The sequence below is a fragment of the Salminus brasiliensis genome, chromosome 25 (assembly GCF_030463535.1).
Source record: "Salminus brasiliensis chromosome 25, fSalBra1.hap2, whole genome shotgun sequence".
Classification (NCBI taxonomy): Eukaryota; Metazoa; Chordata; class Actinopteri; order Characiformes; family Bryconidae; genus Salminus; species Salminus brasiliensis.
In genome coordinates, this window is record NC_132902.1 from 22,214,671 (window position 1) to 22,241,945 (window position 27,275).

Consider the following 27,275-nt stretch of genomic DNA (forward strand, 5'->3'; position numbering starts at 1 on the left):
TAGGCTGTTTAAGGGGTTAAATTCCCAGAATGCACTCTCTTACAGTAATAAACAAATATATTAATATACCTGTTTTGCCATTAAGATTTATTTGTGTGTTTTGTGCTTTTTGCTCTGTTGCTCTGCAGCTACAAAGTGCAAAACTGACCTTCTGTATCCTAGTAAAGAATTTATTAATCTATAAAAAAAAAGGCAATGCGTGGTTTGTTAGCGTTCAGTGCAGTCCATATTTACGTCTCGGACATTTTTTAAGCTATTGTCAAAGTAGAGCAAGTTTCCAGTGAACTACCATGCCACCTTGAGCTGAGAATCGCTGGTTCGAATCCTGAGTCGAAACTAAAAAGAGGCTTGCTCTATCAGGGGTGGGTTTATGGAATGGGCCAGTGTCCCAATACTTTTGTCAATATAGTGTATAAATCTCAAAAGACGTTTTAATACAAACAGGGTTGTGGATAATGAATTAAATGGCTTTATTTGTGACACTGCGACCCCTGGCTCCCACCCGTCCCTCTCATTGAGGAGACAGTTCAGCATTTCATGTCAAACCACTGTGGAAGACTTTGCTTACAAGTTCCCTTTGCCTAATGCAAACAACAACAGTGCACTGTGAATTTCAACGGAAGTGTCCCCAAACTTTTGGCATGTCTGACTCGCGTTCTCTCTCCTCCTCCAGCTACTACTCACTCGTCTGACAGCAGGTCCTTCATCAGTTTGTTCTTGTCCCTGAAGCAGCCGAGCGAGTGCATGCTCTCCAGCACGTCTGGGTCGATGTCCTCGGCCGAGGGCAGCGTCCGGATGGCCACTTTCCGCGGGACGGGCTGCTCCGGCTCCGGCTCGTTCTTTCCCCCTCTGGACAGACGGACGGGCACAGGAACAAGAAGAATTGGTTTAATATCACCACAGACAGAAGATCTTACCCTAGCTTCTGTGCACCTGTTCTGTACCTCTCTTGTATTTTTAATGTAGCTCTAGGCTGCCTCGCACGCTCAGTGCCTGCTTAGGGCACGTGTGATCTCTTCATCCATGCATTTTTAACAGCACCGGGGTGGCACTCTTCAGCACAGAGTGAGGATAAATGTGGATGCAGGATGTGAGGAGTGTTGGAGACTAGGATAGAGGAATAGGGTAATAGGGCAGAGAAGAGCTGCAAGAAGCTCAGCACCCTTTACCTGAGTTTCAGGCCTGGAGAGGACATGGACCTTTTGGCCCCATCACTAATGCCAGGCGTGGGCTAGAGGGGTATAAAGCCCCCCAGCACTGAGCTGTAGAGCAGTGGAGGAACTGTGTTTTCTGCAATGATGGGTGGTGGTGCTCCATCCAATACTTTTGGGATGATGAGGTGGGGTGGTGATTATTCAACATCCTGATCTTACAAACACTTTTGTTGTTGAATGCAATCAAATCCTCACAGCAATGCTACTCCAAAATCTATTAGAAAGCATTTCCTGGGCAGTAGAGACAGTTGCTCCAACAAAAGCAGGGTAAACTCTTTTGTTAATGCCCTTAATTTCGTAAGAAAGGAGGAATGAGCAGGCGTCCCAATACTTTTGTCATTTAACATTTTTTCATTTCAATTTAGGTCAGTGGTTTTTGATGTTAAGGCTGATCGACTGTAGACTACATATACAGATTTCTACTCTGTCACTGGGGTCTCTTTCTCTCTCTCTCTCTCTCTCTCTCTCACACACACACACACACACACATCCTTTACCTGAGCTTCAGGCTGGAGAGGAGCACATTAAAGGAGGTACTCATATCATGACAATTTCCTCACTTTTGCCACATAAAGGATTGCATTTAGTTTGTAAACACTGTTAAAATACCAGGATGTCACTCCCCACCTACATACTGTATACCCATCTATTCAGCCTGCAGTAGTAGTAATAGTAACTCCGGCCTTTTATAAGCTACAAGGACTGCCTCAGCTTTGACTGACACAGACACAGTACAGACAAGCCAATCAGAACAGAAACTATTTACATATTTCACAAAACACACACACACACACACACACCTTTACCAAACCTCACGCCAGCATTTCATTAATCAGAACAGGCTTGTCCGACCTCCTATTTACAATGCATACTCAGTGATGCATACAAATGTACAAATGTATGCATACAACAACAACACCCCCCCCACACACACACACACACACACCCCACACACACACTGCATTGCTTAATAACCACCTGGGTTGCTTTTCCATGCTTTCCCAATGAATGCATTCAGCTACTTTGAGTTGCATCAATTGCTGACACAGATATGCAAGTGCACACACATACACAGCTTGTCTAATCCCTGTAGAGAATAAACTAGCCAATAGAATAGGACTATCTGGAGCAGATCAACCTGGACCTTTTGGCCCCATGACTAATGCCAGGTGTGGGCTAGTAGAGGGGTATAAAGCCCCCCAGCACTGAGCTGTGGAGCAGTGGAGGAATTGTGTTTTCTGAAATGATGGGTGGTGGTGTTCCATCCAATACTTTTGGGATAATGAGGTGGGGTGGTGATTATTCAACATCCTGATCTCACAAACACTTTTGTTGTTGAATGCAATCAAATTTTCATAGCAATGCTACTCCAAAATCTAGTAGAACGCATTTCCTGGGCAGTAGAGACAGTTGCTCCAACAAAAGCAGGGTAAACTCTTTTGTTATTGCCTTTAATTTTGTAAGAAAGGAGGAATGAGCAGGCGTCCCAATACTTTTGTCATTTAACGTTTTTGTTTTTTTTTCATTTCAATTTAGGTCGGTGGTTTTAATGTTAGGGCTGATTGACTGTAGACTGTATATATAATAGTTTCTACTCTGTCTTTGGGGTCTCTCTCACACTCTCTCTCACACACACACCCAACACAAAGACCCAAGAGATAGAAGAGACTCATACTCACATGTACCACGTGTGCTTCTGTATCTGTTCTAACTGTAATGAGAAGAGAGAATATTAAAACTGCAGGAAATCAGCTTTCATCAATATCATTTAATTATTATGCAATTACGCAATCAACTGCCAATTAAAAAAAGGCCAGAAGAAAGTGAGGGGAAAAGAATGGAGCCATTTCATGATGCCAGCTCGTGTATGTGTGTGTGTGTGTGTCTGTGTGTCTCCTGCTGGCAAAGTCTAATTTCCACCCTCAGTGTCCCAGCCTCTGATCATCGTGGTGTAACTGGAGACGCTACAGAGACGCTACAGAGACACCGAGCGCGCTTTAGCAGGCCGCTAATTAGAGCAGAGGACTGCGGCATGCGAGTGACTGAAATGACGGAAGCTCACGGGGGTCATCTCTTCGTTATGTGTCAGAGAGGAAAGGCCTTAATGATATTAGGCTGCGACTTAACGATCCCGAGCTATAAATATAATCCTCAAAGCGAATCCATCAGAGCCCAGTGATAAAACTTGGCCTGCGTCTCGAACCGAGCCGCGGGGACACCTTACGAAGCCGCGGAAAAACAAGGGTGGAAGACTGCGGCGAGCCGCAGGAACAACCGCAGCAAGGTATCAGTGGCACAATGGCTCATCAGGCCAAATTATGGAAATGCTTTCCTATCATTTCAAACACATTGTGCGGCGTGTGCCAGTGCTGTGCGGGGGGATTGAGGCCATTCTCCCAGCACTGCTTCTCTGATGGAGTTGGCCGCGACTCCGTCCCCTCTAACTGAGCTCAGCTTCTGGATCTGCCAGAAAGTAAGAGACGTGCAGCCAGCTGGAGAGACTGAACACTCTCTGACGTGAATATTGAATGTTCAGCTGAGTGGATGCTTTTGGGTTAAAAAAAAACAATGCTCTGCAGATTAATTCTAACATACAATGGTCAAAAGGCTTTCCGTGGAATAAAAACTATAGCAGAGTACAGTAGCAGTATTATAAGAAGCTATAGGAGTTGGATAATGCTGTAGAAAAGCTAATAAACAGTAATTAAACATAATAATCTGTTGTGTAATACAAATATAATGCTGTGATGAAGTAATTTTTTTCTCATTTGTGCAGGAGTCACCGCACAGTAGGATAGTGCACCCTCACATCTCTTTCCATAAGAGCTATTCATTTATTAGCCTATAATGTATCAGTTATATCTGAAATTACATGTTTCATAAGTATATGCCAGGTAACTAAAGGTAGGGCTATATGCTTAAATAATGTTTTTTTGTATTAGTAAGTTCTGTAATAATGCTTTTATAATGTCCAGAAACTTAATTCTGTGATTTTTAAATGTGTTTATTATTTGTTTTGACAATGCTTTTATATAAAATGGAATTATCAGTGTAGGACTTTATGTAAAAAGGATTTCTAAGGATTTCTATAATGCAGTATAAAAGCTATTATGAACAATAAAACAGAATATTTGCACATCCTAAACTGTTTTTGTACAGCAATCTGCAATAGATTCATAGTGTTGGTGAGGACACAGGCGATGCAGGTGTCGCTGCACAGTAGAATAGTGCACTTTATTTATTCATTTGTCTATAATCTATCAGTCATATCTAAAAGTACATGTTTCTTGCGTATGTGCTGGGTGAATTAAGGGTCTTAGCCTATAATAGAGCCTATAATACAGTTATTCATGTATTAGCCTATGGACTGTCAGTTTAGTTTGCATGATTGTATGAAACTTTTCAGTGTAGGACCTCATAAAATGTTTGTTAATTACCAAGTTATAGTATTGTAAGTATTTATAATTTTTTATACATTATTCATAAAAGACTATAATTGATCAGTTTTATCTAAAATTATATGTAAATATTACAGTTGTCTGCCGAGAGATGATTTCAGGGAGACTGTATGCTTTACAGTATGCTTTAATAAAAATAATTAAGATTGCAAGCACCATATCTGAAGTGCATACTTGTAGACCACTACTTAATAAAAATAAATAAATAAATAAAAATAAAAATAATAACAAGGTATTTTGAGTGTAAAAGAAATTGAGTGTATAAATTTTAGATTTATTAGTCAACATAGAATTAAAAGCAAAAATAATGTCAATTATTTTCTGCCCACGACAAACATTTCGAGGCCTTTTAGGAGAACGAAAAGAGGGTTTCAGACTCAGTGACAGACAAACAAGAAACCCCAGTCAGCATTTATCTTCCTTCATGGCTCCTTCACAGACAAGGAGTGGTTGTTTCCAATCAGTGAGATGTACAGTAGTCTGTGAAGACGGCCCTGTTTGAATTTTCACTAGAAAGCAGAAGGACAGGGACATTTCAAAGAGCCAGTGTTGAGATAAGCTCTTAAACCCTTGGCCACTCTACCATGCAAGAAAGAGGAGGAGAGAAAGATGGGTGGGGGGTGAGAGAGAGAGAGCGAGAGGGAGAGAGAGAAGTAAGGAAAGAAGGAGATGGAAGAGAGAGAGGATGATGTGTGAGGCCTCCACAGACAAGCTGAGTTGGATTAGTTCTGCTGCGCGTTGACCTGAAGTGACAGCCCCCATACAGACAAGCCCCCGAACCCAGACTCATTTTCTAGAAATCAGCTTAACACACTGCACATGTCTGAAGAATCACACTGAGTGTGTGTGTGTGTGTGTCGAGATTTCCTGCTGAGCCTTCTGGGTGGGTAGCTTGCTCTGTGCTGTCACCACCTGGGGGTCTTTCATGAAACCAGTATAAGAAAACAAAGATGTTAGAAGAGAAACACACCTACTGTAATGCGTTCAGTACTGAACACAGGGATTTTCCTTTAGGGCGGGGGAACCTACACTGCATTTACTCAGCCCAGCTTTAATTACTACTGTTTTTAATAGCCTTTACTATTTTAGCAATTACTATTTAAGACTATTTATAAGGTGAGGATGCAGGAAAGGTTTTTTGATGACTCATCCATGAAGGCAGAACTTCCTCAGGTATCGCTGCACAGTAGCACAGTGCCCCATCACATTTCTACTGATGTCTTCACAACTGAGTTTATCTTCCATTCACTGCAACCCACACCAGATGCTAATGGCAAAGAAAAGAACTGTTTCCCACCCTTTAAAGTCACATTAGCACAAAAAGCGTGCATCAAGTAGAGGCCTGACTCATTGGTTGGCCTATAATAACAGCCTCCAGTATATGATCACTATCATGGGGAATTTAACTCGTGAACTCCTAATGATAAGGCTAAACATCAATTAGACAATTAGACCAATTGGTGGTAGCCCAATATACTGTAATTCCCCCTCTTTTTTCACATTTATCACAGCAGCACAGCACAGTAGGCTGCACATGTGATAAACAGCTAATTAACAGAAATCAAACTCATACTGATTTACGTGCAGCTCAGCCCCCAGTGCTTCAGTAGGCACAGTACTGTATAGAGGTTTTAGGTACCTAAGCACATTATTTAAACTCATGTCTCTCAGCAGTAATAGAGTTTTTTTACAGAAGAAGCTCCATATCTCATCAGAACAGATGCAGGTGAACATAAATCCAGTAAAAAAGGAAAAACAAGAGCTTCTCATTCTGAAGAAAGTAGTAAGATCTTGTCTGTGAGCTAGTCTGAAGAACAGAGCTTGGCTCCTCCAGGTTTCTCCTGGACGCCAACTCCCCCCCAACCACCCCCCCCAGTCCAGCGAGCACAGCATGGAGGATGTGTTCAACTCCATCAGCAGCAGCAGCAGCAGCAGCATCATTAAGCCCTGATTTACCACCAAACCAGGTGTTGATCTGAGGAGAACTCTAAATAATACTAGACTCCATGAGGAGAACTTCTGGAGATGTTCTAATGATGAGCACCACAATGTTCTGTAGGAGTGTTATTATTAGTGTTTACTCTAATATCAGTGTTTTACTGAGTAGATAAACACTTATTGCCCAGATAAGTAGCATTTTTATTCTTGGGGATGACTTTAGATGACTTTCTGTTATATAATATATATAATAAAAGGACTATAAATAGCAAATTCTATCTGCAGATTTTTTGTGTTTTGAGATTGCTGAATACTTGTAATATGCTTTAGCTTCTTAATATCAACTCAATCTTTCTTATTCAACACCACCAGACACCTGTTCTATGCAGGGATGCAGTCAACCATGCCATGACATGTGGACCAAGCGAACGAGGTGGAGGCCTCAGAACACATGCCATGGTGATTAGTTCAGGGCCCATCAAGACCAACCTAACTGGTAGAGGGAGTGTTCAGTGTGATGCTCTCTCAACCATTTAAGAACCATTGTGCTAAGATGCTTTGGGGAAATCCAGCCCAGAATAGTTCAGATCAGTGGCCAGCACACACAACCATCCAGACAAACTCACAACACTGCATCCTTTCAGTCAGAATCATGCTGCACTTTGAGGCACTACACTTTCAATTTTGCTGGACAGAATAAGGCTGCGTAGAATGTGAGGTTGTAGGTCTACTGACCGTTAGTCTTTTGGCTGCGTCCACTTCGATCATGCCCCTCAGCAAGTTCTGGCAGTCTGGAGGGATGAAGTGAGGCATGTGGAAAACTCCCAACTTCACCTTCTCCAGCAGGTTCCTCAGGTTGTCGTCGTCGAATGGTAGAGCACCCTGACACACAGAACAGAAAGGCCCGGATGCCATCAACACACTAATACTACATACTAATACTAGGTATCCAGACAACCCCTGAAATTAGTGAGGTTGGCAAGGTTTTAAGGTGCACCCAAAAGGTTACCATGCCCAATGTCAAGCTTTGGATATAGAGTATTAACCCCCACTTTCCACACACACACACACACACACACACACACACACACACACACATACACCCAGTTTTGGGCTGTGGAACAATGGACCCGCATTCTCTGGAGTGATGCAGCTCTGTCCAGTACTTTTGGGATGAGTTGAAGTGGCGTGTGTGTGATCCAGAACTGATTATCATACATCACTACCTGATCTTATTAATGCTGTTGTGGCTGAATGCCATCAGATCCTCACAAAGCCAAACCCCTCCTAAAAGAGTAGAGGCTATTACTGCAGCAAACTCCCTATTAGAACTATTAGATCTATTGATTTCAGAAGAAATGCTAGAACAGCAGGTGTCTGCACATTTTTGGACATACTGTATATTTAAGAGGGATGCTGGACTTAAGAGTTAGGATTTGTGGCACATCCTTCAAATGACAAGTTACAGATTAGTGTCATAATTAGTAGTTGCTGAATAATAAGTAGATACTAAATAATCGATAGATACTGAATAATTAGTAGGAACTTCATCATTCTTACTGAAATAGAAGATAATTAGTAGGTACTGAAAATCAGTAGGTACTGAATAATTAGTACTTACTGAATAATAAACGGGGACTGAGTGATTCTTATAGAATAATTGGTAGATACTGATTATTTAGAAGGTAATAAATAGTTAGTACTTATTGAACAATAAGTAGGTACTGAAGAATTCTTATTCAATTATTAGTCGATACTGAATAAGTACTATTTATTAAATAATAAGTAGGAACTGAATAATTCTTATTGAATAAGTAGGTACTAAATAATTAGTAGATGCTGAATATTTAGTGGGCACTGAATAATTAGTACTTATTAAATGATAAGTAGGTGCTAAATAATTAGTAGATGCTGAATATTTAGTGGGCACTGAATAATTAGTACTTATTAAATAATAAGTAGGTACTAATTAATTATTGTTAAATAATTAGTAGATACTGAATAATAAGTAGGTACTGAATAATTCTTACTAAATAAGTAGGTACTAAATAATTTGCAGATGCTGAATATTTAGTAGGTACTGAATAATTAGTTCGTAAATAGTTCGTACTCCAAAAGCTTTAATGAAGTTTGTCTAAACTGTTAGCTGGAACTGTACATGAAGAAAAGGGCTGAAGCACAAACTGCAGCTCAGTTAGAATGAGTGTTTCTGCCGAAGTTTGCTGTATATTTTCTATGCCAGTGCGGCTCATCGGGACCTCTGACCCAGCGGAGACTTTTGATAAACGATTCGGACGACGCACAGATGTGACTGCCCCTATAACAGATGATGTAATCACACTACAGCTGGCAGCCACTGACAGTAAAAAAAGACAACATGCAACTAAAGGAATAAAACACAGCAGGAAAGCAATTCCGGCTCGCATGCAAAGCCATAGCACAGAGCTCGCAGAGGTCTCCGAGAGAAGCTGCTTTTGTTCCAGAGGAGGACTGATTGTTTTGTGAAGTGCATAGAGGAATAATGGAAAATACAAATACAGCAGCGGAGGGAGGAATCAATCAGGTTTGTAATCAAGGTGAAGCAGCTGCTTCGGGTGCAGTGTGGCTATGAGCCAGGCGGTGGTCACGGAGGGCTAGGCCTAAACCGCCTGAGATGAGGGGAGCAGGGAGCCGTTTTCAGGGTGAAATGCAGAGGTAAAAATTCAATTACACATTCCTCAATTAACTACTGTAATATGAATACTGCATCAATTTGCTTGTGCTCTTTATGGCTCAAATGGAAATACAGCTAAAGCAGCTTATTTCTCTATTGGATTGAAGGGGAACCCCAACCAAAATGTTGTAAATATGACTACTCTCGTCCACCAGTGCCGGGTTAAATAGAAACAGTTTGAAGACCAAGACAAACCCCTTCTAATAATGCATCTTGTAGGGGGGGAGGAACCCAATTCGGTACTGCCAATTAACCCACCTGTTCGTAGGTCCTCCGATTCGTGTGAAGCCATCCACCACCTCCTTATGAACTGCTGCCTATGCAGCACTGCCAGGAAGGCGAAATCTCTGGGTTGCCAGCTCCACTGCCCCAGCCAACCAACACTGCTTACGAGTGATGAGGGGAGAGAGCGCCATCTACCCACCTGGAGAGAGCATGGGGAATTGTGCTCCCTCAGACTCCGGCTACTGATGGCAAAGCTCCATGGCTCTGGATTTGAACTTGTGCCCCTCAGGCCATGGTGGCTTTATAGGCACCTTTAGCTGGCTAATACAGAAGTAAACCAGAGGGTCAATGTTTATGCTACAACTGCTCCACAACTCAATGCTGGGGGGCTTTATACCCCTCTAGTCCACGTCTGGCATTAAGCATTGAGCCAATAGGTTCATATTGATCTTCTCAAGGGAGTCCTCTTCTATTAGCAGTACTTCTCTAAAGGAACTAGACAAGCTGTGTGTGTATCTGAGTCAGCAATGGGTGCACTTTAAAGGAGCTGAATGCATTCATTAGAAAGAGGTGTCCACAAAAATTTGGACACACAGTGGCCATTCTTCAAACAAAGGCGATACCGCCCTCTTTGCTTTCTGTTGAGTACTGCAATCTGTCCATATGAACCTTATGGACATTATGGAGCATTATTTAATGTATAAGAAACATCACGTGTCAGTAAATCTGAAGCAGCCTGCAAAAATGAGATCCATCACATCACAATAGATCCGTAACGTCACCCTCGACATTCAGATTTACTCAGATGTTCTGCCACAGAGCAGTAGGATGCCTGAGAGAGTGAGCAGTGAGCAGAATCACAGTTCATGTATTAAGGTAGATTTACAGTATAATTCCCTCCATGAACCTTAAATCTTCAGAAGGAGAGATTCGACTGTAAGAAGGTATTCGCATAAAGTGCTTAGTAGGGAGAACAAAGACCCCTCCACTCATCTTCACTGCTATTATGAAGATGATTCAGCGGATCAAGAGATACCGCATCAGGGCTTTGGAAAGATTGCTCAATCTTATAAGAGCAGAACATCTTTACAGTGCAGATTTCTCTCCAACTGACGGATCAAATCCAGTCTGAGGTCAGAGTCCTGCCTCTGAGGGGTTTCTCAGCCTAAAAAACACCCACTGGAACAGGAGGACATGGGGATGCTCATTTATATGGAACATTAATTAACTCATCAGAGGGGATGTTCTTGTTCTGATTTCATTGCCGACTGATGTCTTGGTATCTTCTTCTTCCTAATTATTATTCCCACCCTAATTAGTCCTTAGAAGTCACATTGAGCATGCTGCTAGATTTCAAACTTTCAATAAACTGAACATATCTGTTCTGAGGTATTTTAAAAAAGTTCATTATTGTTTTAATTAAAAGATCTCGTTTGCAGGACGTCGTTTGTTGTCAGTTAAAATGTTCTATGAAACAAATGTAAAAACCTGGATTTATAAATACAGATATAAGTGTAACTCACTATGTGATTAATAATGTGATTAAATAAACCATATCGAGAAAGTATTGGGACACCTGCTCATTCATTGTTCCTTTTCCAGAATCAATTAAAAATCATTAAAAAGAGCTTATCCTGCTTCTGTTGGAGTAACTGTCTCTACTCTACTAAGGCGACTTTCTACTAGATTTCAGGAGGAGCACTGCTGCGAGGTACAGGATGGAGCTTATTGGTTCCAGAGGTCACAGTTGCACTGCTCCACAGCTCAACGCAGGGGGGCTTTATTCCCCTCTGCTATTATTAAAGTGTAATACAGTATACTTTAAATATATAAATAGTATACCTTTTTATTTGACGGTCATATTATTCCCTTTTCCCCCTAATTTGGTACCAACAATTAACCCACCCTAACACTAGGAGGGTAATGACATGCTCCCCAGCACCAGCTAGCAGACGCTGCTGCCGGCCAACAAGGGATGAGGGTTATAGCGCCATCTACCCGTCCGGAGAGAGCACGGCCAATTGGGATCTCTCAGACTCCAGTCACTGATGGCCAAGAGGCATTGGTTTGGGATTTGAACTCACGACCCCTGGTCATAGTGGTAGCGCATTAGACTACTGAGCTACTCTGAGCCCAAGTTACATTTTTTTATGACGTCACCATGCGCCAGTTGGCGGGGACATTTTTGAATAACCAGTAACATCATACCCACCACTTTCTGCGATCCCAGCTTGTTATTGAGAGAAAATGCCCAGCAGGCTGCATCAATGCCGAAATGACAGACTGGCGATGTGTAACATAGAAGGACATTTCAGGCCCACTCACCACTAAAAGTGCAAAGAGAATGACCCCACAGCTCCAAACATCTGCTTTCCTGCCATCATACTTCTCCCCCTGTTGGAGTGGACAGACAGAGAGCGAGAGAGAGAGTAGAAAGAGGGAGAATGAGAATAAGCAAGAGAGAGAGCAAGATGGTTAGAGGGCAGGCTGGTCTAAGAGCACCATTAGAAGAGATGGCTCTGAGAGTACACTTACCCTAATCACCTCTGGGCAGGCGTAGTGCGGAGAACTGAAATAAAGGAGAGAGACGTGTGAGAGACTGATTCACTTTAACCCTTTCTTACATCATTCCTGCCCAGCAGTGCATCCGGAGATGTTAGAGACGCTGTCTCCTTTAACTCAATTGAATCTGTCTGCAGAGAAGGTTGGCTGAGTCCTTATTGGTGAGTAAAATTGATCTGCAGGCAGAATCCAAGATTCCAGCTTTCTGAGAGCCACCATGTTTTCAATAAAGAGCTTTGTGCTGTCCTTATTGTTGTGTGCGCTGTGAGTTTCTGTGTAAGTGCATGCATCTCTAATGTCCAGTGGAGAAGGCTTCGTACTAGAGTTTGGAGAAGCATTTACATGAGGATTTGATTGCATTCAGCGACAAGAGCATTAAAGTGAGGTCATGACCATCATTCCCAACTCATCCCAAAAGTGTTGGATGAAGCATCATCATCCATCATTCCAGAGAACACAGCTCCACTGCTCCACAGCTCAATTCTGGGGGGCTTTATGCCTTACATTAGGGAGCACGGTGCCAGCAGGTTCACGTTTACCTGCTCCAGAGAATCCTGGAATGAATGCATTCATTAGAAGGGGGTGTCCACAAACTTTTGGACATATAGTGTATGTGCAAACGTTGTAAACACCTGAGTCAATTCTGTGCAGCAGTGAAGAGCCCTATACCTCACTGCTCCTCCACTCGCGCTGCTGAATGATCCAATAATGTACCATTAGATTTTAATGACTTTCTGCTAGAGGTCTGCAAAACTGCAGTCTAATAACTGTCTGCATTGTTTAATGTTTTTATGAGTAATGGTGTGGACGGTTCAGTTGCTTGACAGCACTGTCAAATGAAGCCTCGGGTTAGCCTCGCAGGAGCGATAGAGAAGCCTTTCCACTGTAAATAGGTGTCCCCTGATTGCACATGCCATATAGCATTATGGAAATATATGCAAATGCAGCCAATTTGCAGTAAGCAAACAAGTGGCATGTCAAAACGCATCCTAATTAAATCAACATTTCTCACAAAACCACCTCGGAAATTGAGGCAATGGCATCTTATTTGAGAAAAAAAAAAAAAAAAAAAACATTATGCACTATCATACAACCATTATTACCCACTGAATAACATCAAATAGTCAAATAGTGACAGAGAGCACTGTGTTGGCTAGGTAATGTATTCTGCCACTGTGGAGAAATATCACTGCCAATCATTCTGTAATACAAACAGGGGCTGCTACTACGGTGCCATCAAAAACAGCTGAATTAAAAAATAATCAATGTTGACTAAACGTTATTAAAAACATGGCCTGGAAACATATGTGCAATCTCTTGCCTGCCACCATGTGTGTAGGTGGGACCTTTGTAAATGCACCTAAATAACACCAGTGAGCAACAAGACAGACAGACATATTGCACTGATGGGCTTGAAAATGCTTGCATTTACCGACATTAGCAAATGCATGGCCTTTTGCTGTTATTTAAAGGGCAATATCCTCGTATCCAGCCATGTCACTCCACTGCTGCGTTCTCTCTTCACTGGCTTCCTGTAGCTGCTTCCCGCAACAGATTCAAAACCCTGACCCTGGTCTACAAAGCAAAGAACAATGGACCAGCCCCTCCGTACTTGATGGCAATGGTCAAAAGCTGATCCGCACCAAGAGCCCTTCAAGCTTCAAGTACGGCTCGGCTCGACCCGCTATCCCTCAGAATCCACGGAAGACAAGCGTCCAGGCTTTTTTCTGTCCTGCACCAAAGTGGTGGAACGAACTTCCCCTGGGTGTCCGAACAGCAGAGTCGCTAGACGCAGACTGAAGACCCTCCTCTTCAGAGAGTACTTGGGCGAATAGTAGAGTGCTCACCTTACTGACTTGTGTTTAGTAGAGTCTAAACTTAGAGGTATCTTTTTTTAGCCTATTCAAACTATCTGAGATTATTCACGAGTAAATAGCAAAGTACTTTTGTAAGTCGCTCTGCAGCCGGTTGTAGCTTAGTTTCCATATATGGACTGTATATATATGTATATATGTAGTTCTTCTTCCACTGCTCCACAGCTCAATGCTGGGGGGCTTTATACCCCTCTAGCCCACACCTGGCATTAGGCCACATGGTGCCAATAGGTTCATGTTAATCTGCTCCAGAAAGTCCTATTCTATTAGCAGTACTTGTCTACAGGGACTAGACAAGCTGTGTGTGTGGATTTGCACATATGTGTCAACAATGGGTGAAACTTGGGTGATACAGTAGCGGATTGTATTCATTAGTAGGGGTGTCCACAAACATTTGGACAAACAGTGTCCAAGAAATCTCACTCGGCCTCTGGTTTAAAATGGACTGTACGGACTGGAAGTGAATGGTTAACTGCGTTTCGCACTACAGCCCAACTCTTTGAGCTTATAATATGAGGAAAATTCCATTTCCCATGATATCCACACCTAGAGCCCTTCCAGCTTCAAGTACGGCTCGGCTCGACCCGCCATCCCTCAAAATCCGCGGAAGACAAGCGTCCAGGCTTTTTTCTGTCCTGCACAGAAAAGTGGTGGAACGGGCTTCCCCTGGGTGTCCGAACAGCAGAGTCCAACGCTCGCTGTCTTCAAACCCAGACTAAAGACCCTCCTCTTCTGAGAATACTTGGACGAATAGCAGAGTACTATGGTCACCTTATTGACCTGTGTTTAGTAATGTCTAAAGCTTAGAGGTATCTTTGAATTATTAGTCTATTCTAACTAGCTGAGTTTTTTCTTGGGTAAATAGTGAAGCACTTTTGTAAGTCGCTCTGGATAAGAGCGTCTGCTTAATGCCTTAAATGTAAACGTAAATGTAAATATCGTCCCTTTAACGTCATAATCGCGTGGGTGCAGTATTCAGATTTTACTACCTGCTGCATCCTGCTCTGACACACTTTATGAATAATGCATTACTCGTACGTAAGCTGTTCTGTTTACACATCACACACAGCTAGTAAGCCAGGTTAGCTTCATTCCAAAAATAAACTACTTTGCGCTGAAGCACATCGAGCCACTGTGAAGAGATTCCGCACCTCCAAGTGAGAAACCCCAAACATCAACCACATTCTGTGATGAGCTGCAGGAAACAGGAATTACACACACTTGCGATTTTCCTCCGTTCTAGTGGTGATGATGTTGCAAGTGTGTGTGTGTACGAGTGAGTGTGTGCGAGTGTGGACATGAGGGAGGATTAACGTGGTAAATCAGGGAAGCCACAGGGGGTGCTTAAGCTGCTCTGAAATGAGCCTGATGGAAAGAAATGAGTCACTTAGACCAGGGCCTGCCAGCCGGCTAAGGGCAGTAGCTCCTGAGGTTCCTCTGCCAGTGCCGCTGCTGGTCTGGCTTGAGGGGGAACAGCTTAAGAAGAGTAAAGAAGAGTAAAGCGAAATCAACTTTTCGCTTTTATCTTCGCCCGCCTTTGTCACATTAGCGGACCCCCACTCCGAGACGACGGTCAGCCTTGAGCTAAAAGTGGCTAGCGTGCAAATGTGTTGTCTGCGGAACTGCACTCGCGCCTCTGAGAGATGAGAGACTGCCAAGAAAGCTTTCTTTGATGTTGTTACCGAGTTTATTAGCTCGCTAAATCACCAGCTCCCCAAAAAGCACTTAAGGGACCAATGTGATGCTAGCGGTAACATGCTAGCATGCTAACTCCGCACTGGCCTGCTGGTAAACAGGCTTGTCCATAAGGATTTTTTTTTCTGCATCATCTGTTATTTATTTTTTTTCTCACTACATCTGCACTATTAGTCTACGCTACATTGATTGTATGGACAAAAGTATTTGGACACCTGCTCATTCATTCTTTGTTGGTATTTAAAAAAAGAGTTTATCCTGCTTTGTGGGAGTAACTGTTTCTACTGTCTCTACTAGGGCTTCCTATTACATTTTGGAGGAGCACTGCTGTGATGATTTGATTGCATTCAGCGGCAAGAGCATTGAAGTGAGGTCAGGATGCTGAATGATCATTCCACCATCATTCCAGAGAATATAGTTCTTCCACTGCTCAACAGCTCAATGTTGGGGGGCTTTATACCCCTCTAGCCCACGCCTGGCATTAGGCAGCATGGTGCCAATAGGTTCATATATGTTTATCTGCTTCAGAAAGGCCTATTCTATTAGCAGGACTTACAGTAACCGACTGCATTTATTACAAGGGGTGTCCACAAACATTTGGACAAATAGTGTCCAAAAAATGCTAATTTCAAAATTGGGTTGATTCACCGAAGGTCTGAGAAGGTCTGAGAGGGTCTGAGAATACAAATGAGAGGCATGTATGCTGCACTACATGACATGTGCTAGTTCCTCCGTGCTGTGTACATGCGTGAAAGGCCTGCAGTTTTTTTTATATTCAATCCGAGTCCATTAGCCGTGGTAAACAGAATACATTTGTGTCAAGCAGACAGCGCGCAAGGAGGCTAAAGATGAATGTGTTTAATTAAAAACTGTCATATCTGCGCTTAGAGATGGGCCAGCCAGCCATGAGGGGACAATCAATAATCACAGCGTGCCAGTGCCATCGAAATGCATCGCGGCACTCATGCTTCCACCAGCAACCGTTAATATGAGGCAGAGCTCAGACAGAGGGCAGATATGAAACAAGGCTGTGCTTTGGTCTCGGAGACCTGATTCTATTGAAGGTATGATAACAGTGTCCCCTCTCCTTCACATACTGGTGATTTTTCAATTAGGGGAACTTTTATGTCCCCGGGTTATGAATTCATGCTAGAAATACTTCAAAAATATATATATATTCATATCTTAGGTATTCAAGATATTATATATTGCACCACACAAAAAACACTGCATGCCGAAATCATTGTGATTTCCGGTATATTTTATGTCTGAAACATCAACATTGTGCTACTTTGTAGCCGTGTCCACAACTTGAGCTGCAACTGTACACCGTTGTTAGGTACACTGTGGTATGAAAATTAATGGTTAGCAAACCGGAAATGTAATATTGGACAAAAATGCAACCAAACAAAGAATCCCACCAGTTTTAACCAATTTTTAGAGTTTAAAAAAACAAAAAAACAATCGATTAATGGAAAAATAATAAAAAAATTAATCAGCAGATGAATCCATAATGAAAATAATCATAGTTCATAAGAGCTCTAGCTAATGTGCAGCTTTACCTATAGTAAAGCTTTTATTCAAACAAAATAAAACCCTGTTTTCATTAATTTAAGGGTCAGTTTATAATAAATAAATAAATAAAATAATAATAAGAAGAACACAGTACACTGTGATGCCGTAAAACCCACAATATTTGAGATAGTTATCATACCGTGAAAATCTCCACTGCAACCCTATCCCAAACCTAGACTTTCAAACTTCTCTGCTCCAAAAAAATAATAAAATGTAATGAATTCATTAAAAAACATAATGTGCTTTTAGAATAACTTACAAAGACATATAACGTATTATTAACGTTCATATCTTTGAAACTTTTGCATATTATTGAATAATATACCGCTGTTCCCAACAACCATGGAAACAAAGACTGACACAGGAGCATGTGTCAGCCATGGAAGAAGAGTTTTATTAGTTATATGAGTAATTTCATTTAATTTAATGATCATGGAGTTACATACAGCAATACTTTTGCTAATTAATGCTAATTTCAACAAGATCTTGATTCTATTGATTAATTACATACCGAATATCTGTGATATGGACCTGCAGGGTGGTCAGTTCAGATAACAACAGTGGCAGTACAGAGAGTAATGCTGAACAGTCCAGGTCCCACTGGCCCCTTGAGATCAACCCTTATGGGTATTTGTTGTCTGTCTATTAGCCATGATCCAGTCCTTCACTTATCTCTGCTGTCACATTGAGCCCTGGGAATGGCTACTTTCCCTGATGCATGCAGATAAGAACAGCTTTGCAGCTGGTAATCTGCTAAGTGGTCTACTGACTAGGAGTATGTGCAGGCCAGGACCTTGCACAAGCTATCTATAGCATCTCTGGACACAGGGCCTTATGTCTTGTTCAGGGGCTATTCACACCAATGGACTTATCAGGCATAAAAAACAGTGATCTGAATGCCTCAAACCAAATACAAGTGGTATAAAGGTGTATAGCCAGTTTGCAGTTAGAGAGAGCATGTTCCTAATCATGGGGGCCGGTCATTATAATACTGAAGGTAAGACAAATATGATATTTTATAAAATTGGGTTATTACAAATGTATATATATATATATATACATATATATATATATGAGCACTCTGGAAGGTATAGATGCAGCATTAATTGGATGATAAAATTTTAATTAAACAAAAAAAAATAAATCTCCAAATGGCAACTTTACAAGGTAAAGGCAAGGGGAGTGAGAACAACCACCCTTGCCTCGGACGACACTAGCGAGACGTTGTGGCATGGACTTTATTAAGTGATGGAAGGTGTTCATTACAGAGGATAGCTGCCCCACACTGGAGCACCAATTGCTCTGTACCACTCAACAGAGTCGTCATTCCCCTCTGGCATCAATGGCCCATGGGGCACCACTGTCGTAGAGAGGCGCGAGAAGTCCATTCTCTGTACATCTTCACTACCATGGCTCTCGTAAATCCCACAAAGTTAATGGTTTCCGTGATGCTACCACCCATAATGTCCAAAAGGGCATGATAAACAGGATGCCGAAGAATGCCTCCCAGTGGCATAACAGTGGTGCTCCATGGGCCATTGATGCCGTAGGGGAACGACGACTCCCGCATGTGGTACAAAGCAATTGACGCACAACTGTGGACCAGTTAACATCTATAATGAACACCTTCCATCACCTAATACAGCCCATGCCACAAGGTCGTCTAGTGTTGCTAGTGTCATCCGAGCCAAGGGTGGTTATTCCTACTATTAGGTAGGTGGTCATAATATTTCGACATGACCATGTATTTGTCCATTCATTATAATACTTTGACATAATATGAAGAAAAGAAACAACTGCCAGATTCAAAGTATGTCAAAAAGTGAAAAACAGCAAAAATAGAGACCTTCATCTCTAAAGATGCTGAAAATTCCAATGTTACCAGTCAAATTATATATCAACTGGACGCTGCAGTGAAGACTAGACCTATTTTGTGTCCCTTGACTCATCACTCAGTTTACTGTGGTCTGAAAGCCTGTGCAGCTGTGGTAGAAATTGGCCTAGAAGGTTTACAAGGCCGCAGCAGAGATAAACATCTGTTAAATCGCTATGGTGGCGGCATAATCCCATGGGTTGTACTGACATCAGGTAACAAATGTATAGGTTGTTTTGCCATGGAGACAGAGCTGCATGGAGGCCACTATCGGAGCATGACTCACCCACAGCTAGTTTCCAAGAGACTGTCTCCAACCTGCAGAGAAGCCATTCCGAAGTCCGCTATCCTGATGTTGTTCTTCTCATCAAGCAGCAGGTTCTCTGGCTTCAGGTCTCTGTGGCTGCATAACAAAAAAGACAACAGTCTTACATGAGGAACATGGAGATCTTCAGTGACTCATAGTGTTAGTTATAAATATATCAAATTGAATAGAAATCCAATTTTCATCAGGCCACGTAAAGTTACAGAGCGGGGTCAGGGCAGAGTGCTGAAAAGTCTCCAAATGACTCAATAACTGCAGAGCTCCAGACCTGCTGCTGCTGTTAGAGCTGCAAAGGAGGACCAGCTCCATATTAATGCATATGGATTAACTATGGATTTAGTATAGAATGGGTCCTAAAAGCTAATGTTGGTGTGATGTGTAAGTGTCCCAATACTTTTGTCCTAATGTCTTCCACCCCAGAGTAGTTGGTTTTCTGCATGTCCACACTGGCCAACAGCAAATGTATAAACGTGGTAGAGTTTCTTAGTGTCTACTGATCAGTTTCACACAAAACCATAGACGGACGCACTAATCCAGCAAGAACAGATGAGGGGCAGATGAAAGACACACAAATCCGCAAGTTAGGTGCAGTGAGAGGCAGAGACGAATATCTCGACTCGCCTTCACAGCCTCGTAACTCCGAATGTGAGTCATGTATTGGCAATGGAAAGGGCAGGCTATACAGATAAAAAGCTTGAACCCTATTTATGCAATGTATTCTCACAAAGACATTAATAAAAATATTGAGAAACATCGACTATGACGTGCTGGTGCGGTCGTAGACTTCATGTTCCTGCTGATTGTACCTAGCTTGCTCCTACAGACTTTGTAGGAGACGTAAAACCAAAAATCAAGGCACTGAGCTAATGGAAGGCTATTTCAAAGACATCTCCACTCATTGCCTCTGATCTGATCATTCTATTTTCTGATCTGAAGATCAGAACCTCATAACTCATGTCAAATGGCGAAGTCTTTGAAGTCTTTTCATCTTCTGCAGGTCAGTGATTGAGGAACAAAAGGCTGTTTAGACCACAGAAGTCAAAAAGGGGCACTTATTTTTTGGAATCATCATGTCCTGTATCATGCAACCTGCAAATCAACGAGGTTTCACCAACGGCCAAATATCACATATACATTTTTTCCTGTGGTTTTTCTAGTTTATTCTATCAATGAAAAAGATCAAAGAGCTGAAATGTAACAAAATCATTAATACAATATTAATAAAATCCCATTTTTTGGCTTTATTCTCCTTCAGAGGGCAACCCTCAGGCCCTTCTGAACCCTTAGGCCCTGCTCTTATTTCACTGAATTGTGGTTGCAAAGAAAAGGGTTAAATTAATGAACAGCCCAACAGAAAATGTGGCATCTAGGAAGATACAGTCAAATGAGCTCTCCCATTGGTTAGGCCTTCAGGAGCCAGACTGAATGATCAAGTGAGATGGGAAATGAGTCAATTACATTTTTGCCATCTGAAAGTCACAGAAATATCACTGATGTAAAGGTAAAGGTGCACGTATTTGTCACTGTACAGTGTGGACTGTACAGCGAAATGTGTCCTCCGCATTTAACCCATCTGGTAGTGAACACACACTCACACACACACGTGTTAGGGGCAGTGAGTACACACACACACCCAGAGCGGTGGGCAGCCAACTCCAGCGCCCGGGGAGCAGAGAGGGTAAAGGGCCTTGCTCAAGGGCCCAACAGTGGCAGCTTGCCGAGCCCGGGAATCGAACCCACAACCCTGTTATCGATATCTCGGCGCTCTAACCGCTGAGCCACCACTGCCCCAATGTCAATTGTTAGGCACACAAAAACAGCGGTGGATGTTCCAGGACTGTTTATCTAACCTCTTAAAGTCTGAACCACTGATGATTCTTAGCTTTTCTTTTTTTTCGCCCCAAAGTTATAACTGAGGGACAGCCCAGCCTGGTTGCATTGCTTTGCATGTAGTTGCTGATTAGTAATCCCTAGAGTGTGATAAAGTAACAGGGGGTTAAAAAGTTACTGCTAAAATGCTACATACAAGATAAACATATGTTTACATATCTCTTACAGGCTTCAAATGTCCATTGTTAATGCACCACGGTCAAAAGACGTTGATGTGCGCATGTTAGCTTAGCACTAACATACTACTAGAATCCCTTAGAGGTGCTAACAGAAGTTTTTGTGACCTTTATGACCCACCTGAAGCCATTTAAAACCAGCACCTGTGACCTTCTCCTAGAAAGTCACCTCTTCTGAAACACAATGACCAAACAACCACTCCTAACTAGCTGAAACATAAACCAGCTTAAACCAATCCAGGCGGAGCCAAATCCATAAGGCATCAGTCCTCATTCTTTCTCTCTGCACTTCAATCATGACCTCAGGATGTTATTGACTCCTAGACACTTTGTAGTGGTCAAAAGTCTCTCTCTCTCTGCCACACCACAAATCCCCCTGATGGGCATGAAAACACCTGCCCAGGCTTCAAATTACCTGATCAAGTGATAGAACCACGATCAGACAACGCTCTGCTCTTTCTCTATGAGTCTGCCATGGACTCATCTCAGCTGGAAGCTGGCAATTCCATCAGTGCTTTTCATTCGGCTGTTATGCTCTGCCATGGAGGCCTACACAAAGGCTTTTTCTCTGTATGACCTGTTGTGAAACTGGCAGCAAGAGCATGGTTTACACCTCCCACACGCTTTCATCTCTGAGAAATATTAAATACTGGAGTTACCACCATGCTGATGAGCATGCAATGCGGATCAGGAGCGTTGACGGCTACTTAGGAGTCGTCTGTGTTTGCTTAGAGGTAAGTTAAAAAAGGCCCACATCATAGAGCTTAGAACTTCTCTCACTTTGATGCAGTGAATAAACACTGTTAAAGTTTCAGAAAACAGCATTCACTAGGACCCATGTATGAATTCACTTTTTTGTGATGTCATTTACCCATTTACCTTGAAGCTATAAGGAGTGTTGATTCTCCATCGCCAGGCAGGAAAGTGCCAGGTCTCCAGCTCCACCCCACAAGTCTACAGACATCTGTATATGGCCAACATTACTTTAAGAGTGATGAGGGGAGAGAGCGCCATCTACCCACCAGAAGCATCAGACTCCGGCTGCTGATGGCAAAGCGGCATGGCTCAAATTCAAACTCACTGAGCTATTTGGAGCTATTTTCTCAAATTAACTTACTTAAAGTGCTGGAAAAGACTTGAATCACTGTTTAATTGGATGTTAAGGCTTGATTAATACCGTAAAGACCCTAAAGGTCTTCCTTATGTCTTAAATTATTATGATTATTTCCCTTTTGTTGTTTTGTAAGGCCATTTAAATTGTGTCTGTTTGTAAAATGTCCCATAAAAATGAAGTTTCCTTCCCTTCTGTTTATGTTTATTTGTATTTATTCCAATTTTTACTGGAAAGCACATGTTCATTTCCAAGATAAACAGTTGTAGACAATTTCCCCAGCTGTCTAGAACATCTGCCCTGTACTATACAGTATAGCAGACTAGGGCTCATGTCATTTAGGTCATGGATCCTTGTAGGTTCTCAGTGCACTTTGCTTAAATTTAAAGCCCAATGTTTACATATTAGTAAGTTGCTCTGGATAAAGAATCACAGTCCACACCCTCCTGGAAAAGTCCATTTAAACGGACTGGCCGCCTTTTCCAGTATTATTCCCACACCATACTGGAATGTTCCCTTTCCCGTTTGGCTTCAATCCCACCTCAGTGCTTTGTGGGTTTCTAGGGCGTCCACTTGACCTGCCCTTCCCCTCACATTAACTTTCCTTTCTCCCTGGTTCTCCATCACCACCCTTTGAGGAAGGAGCTGAGGAAGATGGATGGTCATTATCCCCCCTGACCAGCAGTAACACTCAGAACCAATAAACACAACCAGGCTCTCCTTGAGGAGAGGACAAGCTCTCTGTCAGCAAAGGCAGCTATTACGCCCTGGGGCCTCTGTCATAAGCTTTGGCTGCAAAAAGGAGCAATCTCAAACCTGCAATCAAACAGGCCGGCTTCTAACGGATAACAACCATTCCTTGAAATCCTCTTCAAACGACAATAAAATGGGAAGCTTCGGGACGGTTAGGCTCAAATAAGTGACTTTGGATGACCTATCTTGTGTAAGGACTTCCTCCAGAGCTTATGTAGGAATTGCATGTTTCACTGGCAATGTGAGGCTTATCTTGTGACATCCAGGACCTATGTGGCTATATCATGGACAGGTGATGAGAAGCAGAAAATGCTAAGACTTTCAGACCGAAGTTTGGAAGTGGGAAGATTTTGCTGCTGCTCTCTGCAGAAATCGTGAGTCTCCAAGAATGAGTAAAAGCTGTAATAGCGGTAAAGGGTGGGTGCCCTAAATACTGACACATCTGAAATTAGACTTAGTTGTTGAGGCTCCTGTGTAACTTTCTGTTAAATATCCACAATACGGACAAAAGTATTGGGACAGACCTCTTAATCACTGAACGCCGGTGTTTTATTTAGTCCCAATGCCACAGGAGTACAAACTCGAACACCTACTGTACATGTTATGGAGCCAATTAACACCACCCCCCCACCCCCCCCCGCGATACATGTCAAGCCAGCCACGGCCTCTTTTTGAGCTACTAGCGAGGCAGCAGCACTGGGCAGCAGACACGCTCTGAGGAAAGCGCCGGTTCCCCAGCTCAGCCACACCAGCTAAGAGGCCAACGTCAACAGCGATGAGCCCAGCCTATTGTGCTTTCTCTGGCTCCGGCTGCTGATGGCAAAGCGGCATGGCTCAGTATTTGAACTTCTGACCCCCAGCACATTACAGCCATTCAGAGCCCCCACTCGAATATTTTTTACAGTAGCTTTAATTTTGTGCAAAGTGCCAACACACAGGCGCGAGCTGCACCCGGAAACCCTCTGCCATGTGTCGTTTGCAAGTTAGCAACGTACCATGCTTCACTTACTCAAAACTGATAGGTGTCTGACTACGACGGGTGAAAATAACAACACACTGGAGCTGGCGGCATGTGGCAAGCTGCAACGTCCGTACTGTGACGGTTCGGGATGAATGCATGCACTGTTACACCCCTAACGTATGCAGCAGACGTCTACGGTACGCGTAACACCGATGCTGTCCTTTTGCACGGTCATGGCTTCCCCAAGTTTGTATATTCCAAAAAGTTCATGAATCCCTTTCCTGCTGTGTCAGTTCCCAACTTGTGATTGACAAAGAGTCACAGCATTTCTCTAGGCAGAGTCAACCCGGTTAGGACTACACGTTATACTCTCTCTCTTGCTCTCTCACTCCTTCCCTCGCTCACTCCTTGTGTCAGGTGATACCTGACAGCAGTCAAAGATAAAAAGCGAAGTGAATCTGACAGGCCTGCTTCGTATCAGTCTGACAGCCAAACCGAGTCTCCCTCAGCTCCCTCAGCCTGCGCTCAATTTGGGGTGGAAAAATAAATAAAATAAAAAAACACTATAATTTAGCCGCTGGGTGCGATGATGGTGGACAGCTAACAACACAGCACATTAGCAGGGAGCTCTCCGGCTGTGGAGAGGGTAAAGACTGTGGCGGAGGAGCAGAAGGCCTAGAGAAAAGAGGCATCCCTGCAATGCTATTTATGCAGTCATTTCCATCACCTATCCAAGGAGGCCTTCATCCCATCCATCAGCTCGGTACAGAGAGGGCTACAAGCACAGAGCGGTCTTCATTAGGCCGGGGCAAATGGTAAACAGATGCAAATATTGTGCTAATGGCTATGCTTTCAATGCATTAGCATATTAACACATGGAGAGGGGCAGGGTCACAAGAATGAATGAAGTGTGGAGGAAGGTCGTTTAGACTCGAACGTTAACGGCGCAGAAGATAACTCCAAGTCCCTGACTTTATTTTTTTTATTGATTGGAATTAGCATTTTATTAGCATTTTTAGCATTTAGCATGTAGCGGAACACAAGGATGCCGACCAAGCGAACATGTAGTCTAACTAACTTTCTCGTGTTCTTCTTTTTTTTTTTTTTTTCGTTAACTAACATCGCTACACCCCGTCTCTTTGACAGCGAAAGCAGCGCAATAACGTCTTAATAGATAACGCGATAAAACATTTGTAGCTCTGTGGTGGAAAGGCTCGATTTCTCCCTGATTATTTCCTCCTGTTGTGCAGCTAATTGAAGCCCTGTGGGCTCGGAGCTCTGCGGAGAGACCGAGCAGATGGAGAGAATTTCAACGTGTTCTGCTCGCAATATCTCAGAGCCGAGACGAGCGCCGCTCGAGGACACACTCCGTGATAGAAACTCCACTTTCATGTGTCATCCCGAAAGGGGGACTATCCGTCTCCGACCTGCCAGAGAAGGGCAACATAATGATGCCTCGCCGGGGTGATACTTGGTATTTGCAACAATGCCTCATAATGACTGAGTAATGCCTCACTTCAGGAGGCCCTCGTCATACATAACTGATGTTACCATAAGCACGGTAATAAACGTGTCAGAATCTACCATTTGATGCATTAAAAAAATAGGCAAAAAAAATAGGCAGCATGCAGAGAAACTTTAATGGCAACTTTCTCAGGATCGTGACTGGGACTGAAGGAAATGAAACACCAACTGCCTGTTGTGTTAAGTCAGCTAACGGCTGCCAGTGCTGGCTAGCATCATTCTGGAGTCATGGAGGGGGGAGAGGAAGGGCTATCTTACCCACCCAGAAAGAGCGAGGCCAGTTACAGTGCCTTTATTAAATAAAATTAATCTTAAAGGTGCCACAGAAAGTCATTTAATTAGTATTGGAAGTGATTTTTGATGTGTAAATAGTAAGTATGCGACTTACTACTGTATGTTTAGATGCGTTTACCACCCTGTTATTTTACCTCTTGATAAGTCCTGCTTTTTCGGGCTGGTTTACATCACTCTGACAGCCCATAGAAGCCATGAAGCCCAGCCTAGCCCAGCCTAGCCAAGCCTAGCATGGCACCTTTTCCTTTTCTGGACGGCCTAGCACTAGCTTTTAACCCTTTAGCCACTCCCGAAATAGCTGTTCCATATGTCCATACTGGTGCAATACCGGATTTACATTTTAGAAAACTACACTATATGGACAAAAGTATTGGGACACACCTCTTATCACTGAATTTAGATGTTAGTCCCATTGTGACAGGTGTTAAAAATCAAGCCCCTAGTCTCCTCCTATAGGTGTAATGTGTAGGGGTCCCAATACTTTTGTCCATATAGTGTATAACACTAACGCTTAATCTTACAACTTGGATGAGCAGAGCAGTTTTGGAGAGTTCTGACTTGCTGAAGGGTGAGAACAGAACTTACCATATAGAATGGCTGTGGCAGAAGTCCAGTGCGGAGATGATCTGTCTGAAGAACTTTCGAGCCTCTTTGGGTGTTAATCTGCCCTTCTTTACCAGATAATCAAACAGCTCTCCTCCCGACACGTGCTCTAGAACCAAATATCTGTCCAGAACAAAGCAGAGAGACCACGGTCATCAAATAATCACAAGCACTAGAAGTACCTGATGCAGCTTAAGGTCAAGTCCAATAAACAAGAAATAACATATTATACAGGACCAACAGAAATGGCTCAGAATTTCTTGGCATTTAATTGTACCCTAATTAGGACACCTCATGATGCAGTTGATTAGAACACAGTTTCCATTGAAACAAACCCTGGTGCGATTGCTCTGTCAGTGCAGTTGGTTAGAGTAAGTGTGAACGCTGGCTTTCCAACTCTGTGCGCACCAAGGCCAAGGAGGCCTGATTAGGTGGGTCTCGGCCCGTTTCTAAACAAACTTTAGCGTGGTTCGGTTGAACAAGTCGAAGGCAGGATGTGATGTCACAAGAT

At 42.8% G+C, this 27,275-nt stretch overlaps 1 protein-coding gene across 3 annotated transcripts in view; it reads right to left on the reverse strand.

Moving 5' to 3' along the window:
- The window catches only part of brsk2b (BR serine/threonine kinase 2b), a 189,996-nt gene that overhangs the window by 36,957 nt on the left and 125,764 nt on the right, over positions 1-27,275 (reverse strand). For all 3 annotated transcript variants that reach the window (XM_072671701.1, XM_072671700.1, XM_072671699.1), the window contains exons 4-10: positions 26,747-26,887; positions 19,414-19,530; positions 12,084-12,117; positions 11,874-11,942; positions 7,346-7,492; positions 2,894-2,925; positions 685-849 (exon numbers count right to left, since the gene is read on the reverse strand). In XM_072671701.1, the coding sequence (XP_072527802.1) occupies positions 685-849; positions 2,894-2,925; positions 7,346-7,492; positions 11,874-11,942; positions 12,084-12,117; positions 19,414-19,530; positions 26,747-26,887 (705 nt within the window). The remainder of the gene's footprint in view (positions 1-684; positions 850-2,893; positions 2,926-7,345; positions 7,493-11,873; positions 11,943-12,083; positions 12,118-19,413; positions 19,531-26,746; positions 26,888-27,275) is intronic.